This window comes from Miscanthus floridulus, chromosome 15 (genome assembly GCF_019320115.1).
Source record: "Miscanthus floridulus cultivar M001 chromosome 15, ASM1932011v1, whole genome shotgun sequence".
Taxonomy (NCBI): Eukaryota; Viridiplantae; Streptophyta; class Magnoliopsida; order Poales; family Poaceae; genus Miscanthus; species Miscanthus floridulus.
Window position 1 is genome coordinate 2,904,406 of NC_089594.1, and position 14,743 is coordinate 2,919,148.

Here is a 14,743-nt window from a genome sequence, read left to right on the forward strand (position 1 = left end):
GCAGACCAGGAGGCACGACGCATAAGGGTCCAGCCACGTGATCTCAACAATGCTTTCGACAGGGTGGGGGACAAACAAGTCTTCAAGACCCCAAGCGCCAACGTAGCCGTCGCTATGGCGACAATGCAGCGGCTACCCAACACTCCCGAGACCCAGGCAGTTCATGATGACATACAAGCTTATCTGACAGCTGCTATGGCTCAGACCGCAGAGATGAATCAAGCCCGGGCTCCATCCGTTTCAGTCGAATCAAGCCACAGCCGCCAATACTCAAGTCGCTCACAGCCACTCAACCAACGTGGCTCGCGCAACCACGACCCATCGGACAACCGTCAGGGTGGAAACGGTGGTCATGATGGTGGTCGGGACAACAACCGCCGCCGGGAGGATAATCGCCACGATGTTCGAGGTGACAATCGCCGCGATAACCGCGATAATCGCCGTGATAACCACGGTCGCAGGGCTAATCCAGATGGCAATCGAGATCGCCGCGATGGCAATAACGATCTCCGCCATTACCTCGGTGGGCGTGATCTGCGCGCTCGCATCAACCAGAGAGCCAACGATCGTGCATCCCATGAAAGTTATCGCCGTATGGAATATGACACTGCCCACGGCCCGCCGGGTTTGAAGCAGTTTACTCCACACCTTCACCAAGTCATATGGCCCAAGAATTTCAAACTCGAAAAACTTCAGAAGTACGACGGCAAGGAAAACCCCGAGTTATGAGTCATGCTCTATGAGACCGCGTGCAGATCAGCCATGGCGGACGAACACGTCATGTCTAACTATTTCCCAGTCGCTGTTGGCCATGCAGGTCACCAATGGCTGGTCAGCTTGCCTGCGAACTACTTTGACTCTTGGCAGGAGCTCAAGCAGGCCTTCATCGACAACTTCATTGCTACTTGTGAACAGCCAGGCAACAAATACGATCTGCAACGGATTCGAGATCGAAAGGACGAGCCACTACGCGAGTACGTCCGGCGTTTCTCGGAGATGCGCATCAAGGTCCCATCAATCTCCGACAACGAGGCAATCGAGGCCTTCGTCACTGGCCTCCGCTTCCACGACGCCCTAAGAGACAAGCTCCTCCGGAAGAGACCTGAATCAGTCACAGCGCTCTTGGCCACCGCTAAGAAATATGCAGATGCCGACGACGCTAAAAAGATAATTGTTGAAGAAGCAGCAAGGGTTCCACGCTCCGACCACCCTCCACACCGCGACGATTACCGCGGCGATCGTGGTTGGAATGACAATTTTGACCGCCGCAACCGGCGCAATGACTCCCGCGACCACCGTGACCAACGTAATCAGCGGCGCAACCACCGTGACGATTATAGGAGCAAGCGTGCTCGGGAAGACGACGGCGAGGTCAATACCGTGAAAAAGGGCGGCAGACGTCGTAACTACGAAGACGACTACGCCAAAGCATTGAAGGGGCCCTGCCAGCTCCATCCTAAGTCAAACCATACCATGGAGAATTGCCGCATCCTCAAGACTATCTACACGCGTTAACAGGCTCCGAATACGTCCGACAAGCCTAACGACGCAGGGGAACGGCGCAACGAAGATAACGACGACGACGATGCAGACCCTCGTCATAAATACGTCAAGCCAACCGATCGCGTGCACACCATCATCGGCGGCAAGGTGTCCATCGAGACCAAATGAGAACGCAAGCTGCTTGCCCGCGCTTGTTTGAACGTGGCAAACACCGACAACCTTCTCACCGATCCGCGGCTCCCTCCGTGGTCTCACCGCGAAATCTACTTCAGCAGGAAGGACCAATGGGCCGCCATACCTGAGCCAGGGCGCTTTCCCCTGGTCCTCGACCCTTGTATCAACAAGGTTCAGTTCGATAGGGTACTGATCGACGGCGGCAGCTCCATTGATATACTGTTCAAAAACAGTCTGCCCGCCCTGAAAATAGCCCAGGCGGACCTAAAGCCGTACGAGGCGCAGTTCTGGGGCGTTCTCCCCGGACAGAGCTCTACACCTCTTGGCCCGTATAATATTTAATAAATCAAATAAAACTCTATGGTACGTAACCTTAAGCGTTGTATGGTTTAATACCATACGGGATTTTGACTGAACGTTGACTCGGCTTGTATGGTTGGAAATTATTCATCTTAATTGAGAAGCTGAGAAAAGGACAAAGAGGTGCCACACGCGCGCGCACGTCACCGCCGCCGCTGGCTAGGCGCGGGCACGGGCCGTGGCGAGGCAGGCAAGCGGCGGGCGTGGCCAGTCTTTTGCCACTTAATCCACATAATCATGGGAGTTTCTCCCTTTGATGGTGGAGGCGAACTGATTGCGTCAGTTACCGCCCCTTCCGCTTCTCCGTCTCCTGGGATTCTCCGCTGCCTTTCTCCCTTCCCGTCACAGCTATATATCCGTAGTCCTCCGTCAGTCTAGATCTCCGTCTTCTACAACCGCTCCCGAGAGAAACCACATCTCAGCAGCCCTCTGGCTTTCTCGTCCCGTACCTCTGCGCGCACGGAGTAGCGGGAGAGCAGGTGCCTCCGGAACCCTCGTCTGCCTGAGAACCTTTCACGGGGGTGTGCGACGATTAGGTCTTTGGGGAGCGATCCACGACTGCTCGTCCACGTACGCCTTCTTCCTGGTGGTGGTGATCGCTCTCGGAACCCATCTTCTTCCTGGTGATCCGTTCGTGGGACTGCACTATGAACATCGTCCTACATCGACTGTGGTCCGCGACTTCGAGCAACGCACTATGTCGACTAGTGCGAATTGAGCCTCCGATGCCCTCGGCATGAGACCCTCCGCTGGGTACAGTCTAATCTCTCTGATTACTGTAATTTGCGCTTTTACTGTATCGACCTGTATGTCATGTCTGCATGCTGTACCGTTCATTAGAAATATACACATGCACATATATGCCGTCACGAATTTACTGATGTTATATTTCTAGATTAAATTAACCATGAAAATACCTAATTTTCGAACAGGAGCGGATGAAGAGTGGAGGTATCTATTTGAGGTCAGCGAAGCCTGCTGAACATGGCGATCAGATGAACTTGGTGTGCCTCTGCGAGTGTGGACAGTGTATGTCAGTATGTGTGTCCCTCAGTTTCTTTTTCTTTTCAAATTTTTTAGCTGTAACGCTGGACCTGGATGCTGTAAAGTGTAAACTACTTCAATCGTCCTACTACTAGGTTAATGCAATGCAATGCAACTCTGAAGAGAGGAGCCGGGGTTAATCGCTTTGCTTCTCGTCTCGACTGAAAGAAACAGAAACTACGAGAAGGCAGCCTCCTTAACCAGACGGCCTGGCCCAACATCCGGCTAGCCCACTAGCTCAAACATCTGAAAGCAATCATCGCCCGCCGCCCGCCGCCCGCCGACGCCGCTCACCAGTCACCGCCGCCGCCAGCTCAATCCCACGAGCCCACGCCCCTGCGGGCTCCACACTTGCCGGCTCATCCAGCACAAGGGCCAACCGCCGCTGCCTGCTGCTGCTGGCGACCGGAGATGGACGGGGAGGAGGAGAACGTCGGGCCATTCCGCCGGACCAGCGCCCGCACGCGCCGCATGGCCACACGCATGGCGTCCGCGCTCACCAGCTCTGACAACCGCGCCCAGGTAACGGCCTAACGGGGGATTCGACTGACTGCTCCTGCAGTCCTGCTTCCCCTCTTCCTCCAATTTATTCCAAGCCGGTTCCCTCTCATTCATGAAATTGTTCCCCTTTATGTTCTGCTGCCCAGTTATGAATACCTTCATATCTGTAATGCCATGCAGGCTGCTTTAGCTCGCCTTGAAGCTCTTGAGAGCGACAATGCCGGTGCTGAGGTGGTAGATCTTAATGATGATGAATACGGATCCACGGATGAGGAAGACCCTGGTCAGTTTCTTTCTTATTTATCTTCATTGTAGTAATAGTAATGCCATGATGTGAAAAAGGATAAGGTAGATACAGTATGTACAAATTCAATGACGAAATGTTACTCTTTGCAAACGGCAAGTACTGAAACACTGATTTCTTGTGTATGACATATTTTGATATAGCTTCCAGCATCAAATCAATTGTGCAAAGGAAAACAACAACAACATTCTTTATTTCCTATAATACTCGCAAACGATTTGATAAATAAGAATTAAAACTATCCTTCGAAGCAAATATTTGAAACGTACTTTTGCTTCAACACGTCTGGCAATCTGGCATGAACAAACAACCCACAAATTATTTATAAGGTGACTCAAATGCTCAACCCACTGATAACTACAGTTCGATGATGTAAGCCATCTTTTGTTTTCGAATTTCATTTCTACAGTCTTCATGCAAAAGAAGCAGTCCAAGATTATGAAACACAAGACAAGGCAAGGAAAAGCTTTGGAGAAGAGGGCGGCAAGATCTTTCATGGATGTCTTACAAGAAGTAAGTAACCTTGTGCTATAAGTTTCTTTCTCGTCATGTTTATTTTCTAAGGAGGGTACTTAAAAGATTTTCATCTGGAACTGTGACAGGCAAATCTGGAATCACTGCCTCCTCATGTCCCAACATATTTGAGAGCTGCTGTGGGTCCACCGAGCACTTCATCTCGATGGCACTACTGTTCAGTCTGTGGTAGTTCTGCAAACTACACATGTGTGAGGTGTGGAACAAGGTTCTGTTCTTGCCGCTGTCAAGTCATACACAATGATACACTCTGCCTCAAATTTGTGGCTTGACCAACTGGATATATAAGCTACATTTCATGTATGTGCACTCCCTAATGATTGTTCATCTGTGGTTTGATCAGTAGGATATGCTTGCTTTGTATGTTTTCTACTCTGTATGATGGGGTAGGTAAGTGTGGTAGGAAACTGGTTTTGTTTGCTATGTGCAGCAGTTGAAATTGCTAGGTTGTAGTTGTAGGTCAGCCACTATATCGTGAGAAAATGTTATGCGAGTACGTAGCTGTGTTTATGCTTAGCTTAGCCTGATTTGCCATAATTCGCTATTGTTGGCCTGAACTCATAATATTTATAACCGCCGCTGCCTTTGTTCCATCCTTGGAAATCATTCCTTGGATTTTTTTATGCTCCATCAAAATGTGCCTCACTGTGCCAATAAAGCACATTTTGTTACATGGATATGCTTGCTATGTATGTTTTGTACTCTGTATAGGAGTAGCTAGGTAAGGTAAGTGGTAGAAAACCATTTTCTCGGCAGTGTACTGTTTTTGCAGGTGCCAGGTAGATCTCTTGTACGCCGATCAATTTTTCTTTTTTCAGAAATGGTATGCGAGTAGCTGCAGTTATGTAGTTGAGCTGAAAGTAGCTCTTTGTTTCGCTATATCTGAATAGTAATTTGACATTGTTTCTTTGTGAACCAAATGTGGGCAACTATACCCCAATTAGCTGAAAGTAGCTACAGTTATGCAGTAGATGTGATTTGGTATCTATTCTAACTACCCCCAATTAATTAGCATAAGGCAAAGAAATGCAAAAGACATTACTGCAAATGTTACGCTAATGCCTGGACCGATGTAGCAGAGTGTCAGATATGAATAGCACACAGTATTATTGGAATAATATAATATTGATTTTTTTTCTTACTAGAAACAAATATGAGCACATCTTAATAGCATCAAAAGTAATTTGCTAAATCAAATATAGACAAGTTAACTGCTAACAAATGGAAGTTCTTAGATGACCTGAGCAATCATCAGAAAGCATGAAATTCAATAAAAAAAATTCAACATTCTAAAAGGGCAAGCATACACGTTTACAATATTCTGTACCTTCTTATGTTGCACTTTGCTTAGTACCATTAATATTATATTGAGTATATTGACGTCCTCAATGCTAGCTGAATAATTTGAAATGAAACATGCTCATAGTAAGTCAACGACATCATGGGATTTTGTGCATGCTCCAAATTAATTGAAACTCCACCAAAGAGTAGCACATCACATAAGCAGTTGTGCAGTACCAACAGTAAGCAAGAGCACATTGTAGATGATTATTACCCACTGGCACAACAGTGTCACCTCCCCTTTGAAAGATCAGTTATAACAGTTCCTTGACATGACATGGCATCCTGATCATGCATTTCATCATGAATGGAACCAATGTTCAGCAAACTGTTGGGCTCCAAGTCTGATGGGAGATGTGCATCCCTTTGCAGGTACTGCATGACGAGGCGCATGCAAGGCCTCGCATTTGGTAAGGGGTGTGAACAGAGCAAGCCAAGCTTCAGGACCAGCTCTATCTCCTCCTCCACATAATCATCTAGTATTGGATCAATGGCGTCGGTAATGGAACCACTTTGCCATGCCACAAGCACCCAATCGCCCAGTGCAAGGGGCTCTCCATGGTTGTTCACCCAGATTGGTCGTTTTCCACAAGCGACCTCCATCATCAACACACCAATGGCAAATACATCAGTTGCTTTGGTGGCCTTGCCAAGCCGGGCCCTCTCAGGTGCAATGTAACCCCATGTACCTGCCACACGTGTGGTGTGAGCATCAGCTCCATGATCATGCGATCTTGCGAGGCCAAAATCACCCAATCTTGCATTCATCTCACCGTCAAGGAGGGCATTACTGGTTTTGACGTCCCGGTGGATGATGACCTGCTCCCAGTCTTCATAGAGGTAGAATAGACTAGATGCAATACCTTTGATGATGTGGAACCTTTGAGCCCAGCATAGATTGGTGGTGCTGTGATCTTGAGTATGCAAGTAGCAATCAAGGCTTCCATTGGGCATATAGTCATAGACCAAAAGGAGTAGTTGTTTATGGCGGCAATAGCCGAGCAGCTGCATAAGGTTACGGTGACGAAGATGACCAAGGATGACGATCTCAGCCATGAACTCCTTCATCCCTTGCTTTGAATCTGGCGACATCCGCTTAATAGCAACTATCTGCTTGGAGACGGGCAGTACTCCTTTGTAGACACTCCCAAAGCCTCCTCTTCCAAGAAGCATCTTGTCCTTAAATCCATTGGTGGCAGCCAACAGATCTTTGTAGGTGAAAGACGGAGGCCCATACTCCCTCTGCCATTCTAGTTCAGTTTTCCTTGCATGTAATTGCCTCTTCATGTAGACCTTAACAAGAACGGCAGAAACTAATATGGACATTGCAACAGCTGGTAAGAGAACTTTGCATATTAAAGTTTTGTAGCTGTGTTGGTGATCACGAGTGGGAGGATAGCCTTGAGAGGTAAGGCAGAGTAGTTGAGTGCTGCAGCTTCTCCGTTGAGATTGAAGCTCCAGCCGAGAATGTAATGCTTGGAGTTCTTAATTACACCAGTCGCAGAGGAGAACCCTGCGTACACTGCTGCATTTGGCAAAATGGTGGAAAGATTGTATGTAACCGAGAGGAGTGGCCTGATAGGTTTAGCAGAAAACCGCTGGTAAGGCGCTATTGTGACATTTAGCATGGTGTGCTTGCTGTCGTAGTCCACACACACCTGCAGTGGTTTTGTACCGGCGAGGGACACATTGCAAAAGATCCCATCAGAGGCGTAGTAACCTGCACTCGCGAGGCAACGGAATTCAGGTCGTTGATGTCGATCCCGATGTGGTTGTCGTCGATGTCTCTGAACTCGGTGTTCATTATGGTATCGATCTCAATAGCAAGAAGATGGTTTGAAAAGTTGCCATAATTCCACTTATTGAGAAGGCCCAGGAACTGGCCAGGCAAGGCACTAAACAACTTCTTGGTGGAAGAAAGCACAAAGGCAAGACCATGGCTACTCAAGTCACGGTACTGTGGGATGATGGCGAAGACAAACGTTGTGGAGAAGGATGGAACAGACGAGGAGCTTGTTGGGACACCAAAACCAGTAGTTGTGAAATTGAGAGGGTAAGTGTAGAAAGCATGACCTTGCGACTGGTTCTGTCCGCTGGTTAGCCTCAGAAGGCCATCAGAGATTGAGGCTTCACCATCCATGGTTAGGTCGTTACCGAAGAAACCATCGAAGGTGAACTCACCATCACCAACGGAGGCGCCAGTGGAAGAGGCAGATAGCAGCAGCAGCAGCAGGAGCACGGGGATGAAGAGATGCTGCAGATGCAGCAAGCAAGGATGATGCATATCTATATATATATATATATATATATATATATATAAAACTTTAAATGTGTGTCATTTCACTCCGGCGCTCCACAAGACTCATTTCCCTGTAGATCAACAGTACCGGGTACCGGATCCGCTCTAAACAGTGCCAACACAATAAGGAAACAGTACAACCCGATAAGGAACAGTATAAACCCAATACAGAATAGTACATGCCTGTTATGGAACAGTACACACCCGTTTCATCTTTTTTCCCTTTTTTTCCGCCCTACTTCCCAGTTCCCACGCGAAGCGTGGGCACCCACGCTAGTTAGCTAGACAGGCGAGGCAAACCAGGCTGTGTTTATTTTCCCCGCCTAAACTTTAGCCCCTATCACATCGGATGTTTGACATATGTATGGAGTATTAAATATAGACTAAAAAAATAACTAATTTACGAGACGAATTTTTTAAGCCTAATTAGTCCATGATTCGACAATGTTGTGCTACAGTAAACATGCGCTAATGACGGATTAATTAGGCTTAATAAATTCGTCTCGTGGATTACTGAGGACTTGTGTAATTTATTTTATTATTACTATCCGAACACTCATGTAGCACTGTAGCACCCCATGTGACACCCGATGTGACACCTCTAAACTTTAGCCCCTGAATTTAAATACAGCCCAAAGCTGCTTTGTCCTCTTCTCCACAATATCGACCGAGAGTCTGAAAACAAGTAAAGCTTGACCTGGTGAGCATGCATATCTCTTATTATCAAACCGGGAAGCTTTGGCCGCCAACCAGCGTGGCCACGTCGGCCGAATTCCCGCTGCCCGTCCGATTCTCCCATCAACGGCCCCTGTTGGCTCCACCTTTTCGCTACAGTACGCCCCGCCCGCTGTGAAACCCTCGACGGCCCGACGCACTCCTCCTCGCCGCTCGCTCTCTCTCTCTCTCTCTCTCCCTCCCTCGCTCCCGACTCGCGGAGCGGCTCAGGCGACGGCGCGGGACGGCCTCGGCGGTGGCCCGCCCTCCGCGCGGCGGCACCCTCCCTCCTCCTTAGCCTCCTCCTCCTCCTCCTCCTCCTCCTCCTCCTCCTCCACCACCACCACCACCACCACCACGCCGCTTCCTCCTCGCGACGCAACGCGTCGGGTCACACGGCCTAGGGTTTCGCCCCTCCGTCGCTGGTCATCCCCACGGCCGCGCGGCGAGCCAGCGGACGCCCTGATGCGCCGGAGGAGCCTCCGTGGTGGGCGTGCATGACGACGGGGAGGTCACGTCAGCTACCTCAGCGGTGGATCTGGAGCGGCCGCTCGCGGGGCCAATCCTGGCGGGCGATCTGAGGCTTGAGCACGGCGTCGACCTCGCGCAGCCAACAGAGGCGGTGGATCTGCGGCGAGCAGCCGGATCCAGCGCGAGCACTCCCCGTCTCCACAGGATCCGCCTGCTGGGTGGCCGGATCTGTCGCCTGGTTGGCCGGATCCGTCGCCTTCTGGGCCCCTCCGTCCGCCTCGGTCGTCGACAGCGACCCGCGCGGGAGCGCTAGGGTTACCGCTTACACGCCATCGCTGGTACCCAACGCCGCTGCTCTCCCTATTCGTCCTCTTTCGCTTATCTGTACCTTTTGCTAATTGCCACATTGTGTGTCCTTTTCCTTGTGGTCACCTAATTTCCTGCTTCTAATATGGCAGACGCTAGAATGCTACTCGAGTACTGATAGTACCTGATTGGAACAACTTGCTTATAACATTAGAGCGTTATAGTAGCTGATTTCAAAAACTTACTTACCATGACAGTAACAGCTTACTTAGCATAAGAATAGCTGAACCGCCGTCCTTGCCAGGCATGCTATAAAATTAACAACTTTCTCCTGAGTTGCTACAATAGTGTTCGGTTTATTTTCCACTTCTGTGTTTTTTTCTCGAACACCTACGAGAGCTGCTTATCATTTCGTTAAAAGACAACGTACCAGACAATATGAACAGCACACCCACTGCTCCTCCCTATGCCTAACAGTCCAGCCAATTAAGGCTAGGCAGTTCTTGTCGAGTTGTCGTGAACCGATGCTACTATCTAATGGTTACATTGATCTGTTATTTTCTTGGTTACAGTGATGTGACCCTTACAACTTATCTTGTTTGTGTAGTTCTGGAAATCATACATCAAAAGGCCTATGGTGTTAGTCGGGCCCAGCCTTGGTGCTGCTGTTGCCATTGATTCTTCAGTCAACTACCCAGAAGCGCTACATGCTCAAGATAGTTTTGTTGTCTATATTTATTTAGTACTGCAGACTACAGAGTAATGCAACAGATTAGACTGAGGTATCTGTAGTGCTTCCTTTTATGTGAATTTTGACTACTATGCCACAAGCATTCATACAAGACAGGTCTTACAAGTTTGAGAGTTTTAGATTCCAATTAGCTGATTTAAGCTTGGTTTCACAGGTCTCGAAATTGATCTTCATTGTTGCAAGTGTATACTATGAGGGCCCGAAAGGTGTGACTAAAATCCCTAAATTTGTTTCATATGCCGGGGTGAGGTATCTGTAGTGCTCCCTAAATTTGACAGGTATATGTTTGTTCTTATTCGTTTAGATTTCCCATGTAGTATCTAGTGATGTGTGTTTGCCATCAGATTGCTTACAGTTGTTGGTCTTTACAGGTCTGAATGTGATCATCTCGATCTGAATTTCTTTGCATGCATCGCTCCCCAGGGCCTCTCAGGATTGGTTAGTGACTTCATGTCTCCTGAAATATTTGTTTAATGCTGTTGTCTGTGCCGTTGTTTGTTTCCTCTTATATTAACTACGCATCTCTTAGATTAACTGTGTATTCTGGGTAGACGTGTACGGACAACATGTGTTTTGTAAGATGGTTTATCTTCTCTGTGCTTTCCAATTTCAATAAAGGTTACATACAATTTATGATTCGAACATAAATCAAAGCACGTGCTGAATGAGTCCATTAGTGTGCTGGTTCATTGCTGGTGCCTCCTCAGCTCTTAATGTGTTTCACAGATACTGACATGTGTTCTGCAGGTACAGCATTTGGGGAAATGCCTTCAAGATGATTGATGAGATGTCTACATGGATACACTGGCCAGTAGGCACCACCTCGAGTAATCAGGTGCTGCATCTTGCCATATGTGCTCTGCCTGTGGATTAGTGATGATGTACAAAAAGTAAAAGGCCAACAATATTTCTGCATTCTAGTTTTTTTTGCAGAATTAAAAAAAATAGTGCTTCTTTCTTATTTCAGTCAGTATATAAGACAATGCTCTTATATTATACCAGTCTTGTGATAGAGACAAGACTTTTTGATAGGTTAAGGGGATCATAACTGTGAAATAGTCCTTCATTTCCTTGTGTCTTACAGCATCAACTTCAAAATGTATGGCCATATTTTAATTCTTTTAAATAGTTCTTAATATTTATAGAGCATTTTTGGCATTCCACAGAATTCTGAAGCACCATATTATTAGCTGAGAGCCAAATATTGCAGCCACTAATATTTCCATCTGCTAATGTTTGAACAAATTATGTACAGTTCACAACAGGCACACTGTCTTGTGCAAAAAAGTTTGCCAAAATAGTTAATCACTGCCTACCTGGAAATAAAATTATTCTATGTGCCTCTTCTGGATTATAAGTGTGTGACTATGGTGCTGTTTTATTTATTTAAGTCTGAGCATATGCCCTTGCTAATGATATGAGTTTAATATGTCGCAAGTTAAATTACTAATGATATTAGTTGCCCTTGCTAATGATATAAATAAAACCATTTATTTAAGTCTGAACAAATTATTTAAGTCTGAGCATATGCCCTGCGTCATAAATTACTAATATGTTTATAAAATTGCTTTGATATTTTATAAACATTTGTCTTACCTGTAGTGATAATTTTTACAGCAATTTTATATTTACTTAATGCATACAAAATTATATGGATAGCTAATTGTCATGAGTAAATTCCATGCTCGTAAAGTGAACGGAATTCCATGTTTATAGGTACTATATATCTAGCCATTCTAAATAGCTATTCTGCACTCATAGAGCTTGCAATAGCCAACTAATGATTGCATCATGTGTGTACATGTCTAATTATCATGAGCGAATAGGAATTGTTAATATATTATTAGGCCTCATCTTTGTTCAGTTAAGTCAGCAAGGTATTTATGTGTCTGCTTTTCCCCTTTTTCTTTGAATTAACTACCAATGAAATTTATTGTCCCCACAATATTGATACAGGCCAGGTTGCTTGAAAATGTTAATCAAAGGGTGGTGATGGATGGCAACATTGTAATTTGCTTTCATAGCTCTAGCCTTTCATGCTTCGTAGAATATAGAAAAGACATACCTTTTCTAATAGTTAGATCTTCTGGTCAACAGAAAATTCATGAGCCTGTGTACAAGAGAATTCAACATACGCATATAACATGCTGATATTAAAGGAGAGCAAATTCTCTATCGGCTCTACGTTGCTGATTTTTCAATTTCGTAGTAGGTATGAGAAGAATTAGATGAACAATATTTGCAATTATGCATAGGTACATTTACAGGTATGCAGATTTGCATTTACCGATATCAACGGCTGTGGTTTTTGTCATTCGCATTATGCTAATTAAACTCTTGTCAATTCCATCCACTTTTCGGAGAACAGATGAGCTTCTGTTGAAATATTTCTCAAGGCATATGGGTTCTTGGAGTGTGCTATCCAACATGATCTTCCTAGGATATCTCCAGGAAATAGGTGACTTTAGGACTTTGTTTAGGGCCTTAGTCACTTTGCATCGGTGAGTACAGGACTGCAGCTACCATCTTAATCCATGTGATTGGTTTATACAGGATGCTTATTACCTTTTCTATCTCATGTGTTACTGAAGGTGCCTAATTCTTATTTAGTCCATGATGATTTTCATCTCCTTGTCTTCAAACTGTCATGGCTGAATGTCTTCAGCTTGACCTGCCACTTTTTCAACATAAATATTAAAATTGTATGCCGTGGAGCAATATCGTTATTGTTGATTGTTCACTGGTTTATTTCACCAAGCGAACTATTAGTATTTTCCCAAAATTAATTACTGAGATGGCTTTTTATGTGCATGGTGTGTCTGCTCCGTGTTTAGAATTAAGATTTTTTATTGCTAAGAAGCAAAAAGATTCTTTATACACATTCTGGAGTTTAAATATAATATTATTTTTTCCCATCAGTCCATCTGTGATGCCATTATTTTCAAAGCCCTCTGTGTTCAAACCTTGCCATACCTGAATGGCTTGCTTTTAAATTAGTTACTGAAACCTAAATGATGCCAATAGTTGATTTTAAATGGAAACTCTGACGGTAGTGTGTGATGTGTATTTTTTTTCTCTTACATGATCATTTATTGCTGTTTTGATCTTTCCAGAATTGAGGTACCATGCACAGATGTATATGTACTTTCTAGAGTCTAGAACGCATCTGAATTTTATGTGCTGAAGTTCAATCAATAGAATTGCAGGATCGTTACATGGATACTTCCTGGTTTCTTATACTTAAGAGCATCATTACCATCTTGTTTTATACCTATATAACGTCTGTTCGTTGCTACGTTCAGGTCCAGGCCTACCGAATCTGCACCCTTCCATTAAGCCACCTAGGTGACTACTGTGCTCTTTTGGTGTGTGGCCAAAATTTACGCTTTTCGGTCTGTCTCCTCACTGGACCTATGTATAATACTGGGTATGAGGCTTCCCTTCCTTCCTCTTCATTGTGGCATGAGTGAGCTCTCTGCGCTGCGTGCGCTGGGAAAGACCTTTTTCTCCAGTGCGTGCTCTCCTTGCAAACGCTAGGCCCGGGCAAATGTGTGGATCTGGCTCGCCGGCCTTCATCACTGGAGGAGCCCCACACCGGTGCATCTGGCCTGTTGTGCATGGCGCCCTTCCCTCAGCTCCTTCCTCACTGCGAGGATCTTGGCCCCACCCCTAAGAGGCCGTCGGCTTTTGCCACTTTACTGTTTTCAAATGCACAGACCATGTGCAGAACCGATATCCTAAATTGTACAATGATGATTAGTTGTTTCATTCTCCATGTTATTTACTGAGCTTTTGGGGTTGTGGGATGATGAACTTTTTTTAGACGGAGACAATGGAATTGTGCGATGATGATTAGTTCTTTCAATCTTCTATAAGCCTTGTTATTTGCATTAGTTTTGTGATGACAATGTCATTATATCTTACCAATTCGCTTTTGCATGTGTTGTTTCGTTTTCGTTACTCGCTACATTCTGTGCGTTTGTCATTGAGCATAGGTCCATTGTCAGTGATGTCTTCACATGATTTGTTGGCTGTTCTATTACTGACCACACCCCATAGCCAATGATGTATCTATTTCTATCCATCTCTGTCCACTTTCTTGCAGAATCCACTTTCTTGCAGGTCTGAAACAGCCGGAACTAAGGTCCTGTGGATCAGCTAGATTGGAAAGTGAACTGGTGAGTTCATTTGCTTTTATAGACTGCTATAAGCAAATTTCTATTCCATTAAATGAGTTCATGTGGATCAGCTACCCATTAAATGATTCATTGAGGAAATATTATGTAGGCTGCTATAGGCAAATTTATATTCTGCAACACGCTTAAGCTGCTTTAGTTACAGGTTTGCAGTTGGGTTGGTATCTATTTACAGTAGGAATTGTTTTCCTATTTTTTATTGCAGGAAAGACCATCAGTTTACTTCTCACGCTTAAGCATAGTTA

At 45.6% G+C, this 14,743-nt stretch overlaps 1 protein-coding gene, 1 long non-coding RNA gene and 1 pseudogene across 2 annotated transcripts; 2 read left to right on the top strand and 1 right to left on the bottom strand.

Annotated features, from left to right (window-relative positions):
* Positions 1-3,391: 3,391 nt before the first annotated feature.
* On the top strand, positions 3,392-4,692 carry LOC136506470 (SWR1 complex subunit 6-like). The gene is made up of 4 exons (XM_066501399.1): positions 3,392-3,603; positions 3,763-3,865; positions 4,296-4,399; positions 4,489-4,692. The coding sequence occupies exons 1-4, from the start codon at positions 3,493-3,495 to the stop codon at positions 4,690-4,692; spliced, it is 522 nt and encodes a 173-aa protein (XP_066357496.1). The 5' UTR covers positions 3,392-3,492.
* A 1,300-nt stretch (positions 4,693-5,992) lies between these two features.
* Positions 5,993-8,045, bottom strand: LOC136506766 (L-type lectin-domain containing receptor kinase SIT2-like; annotated as a pseudogene).
* A 1,239-nt stretch (positions 8,046-9,284) lies between these two features.
* Positions 9,285-11,909, top strand: LOC136506415 (uncharacterized). The gene is made up of 5 exons (XR_010771587.1): positions 9,285-9,583; positions 10,159-10,333; positions 10,457-10,580; positions 10,674-10,740; positions 11,050-11,909. It is a non-coding gene; the product is annotated as an uncharacterized lncRNA (long non-coding RNA).
* The last annotated feature ends 2,834 nt before the right edge of the window (positions 11,910-14,743 follow it).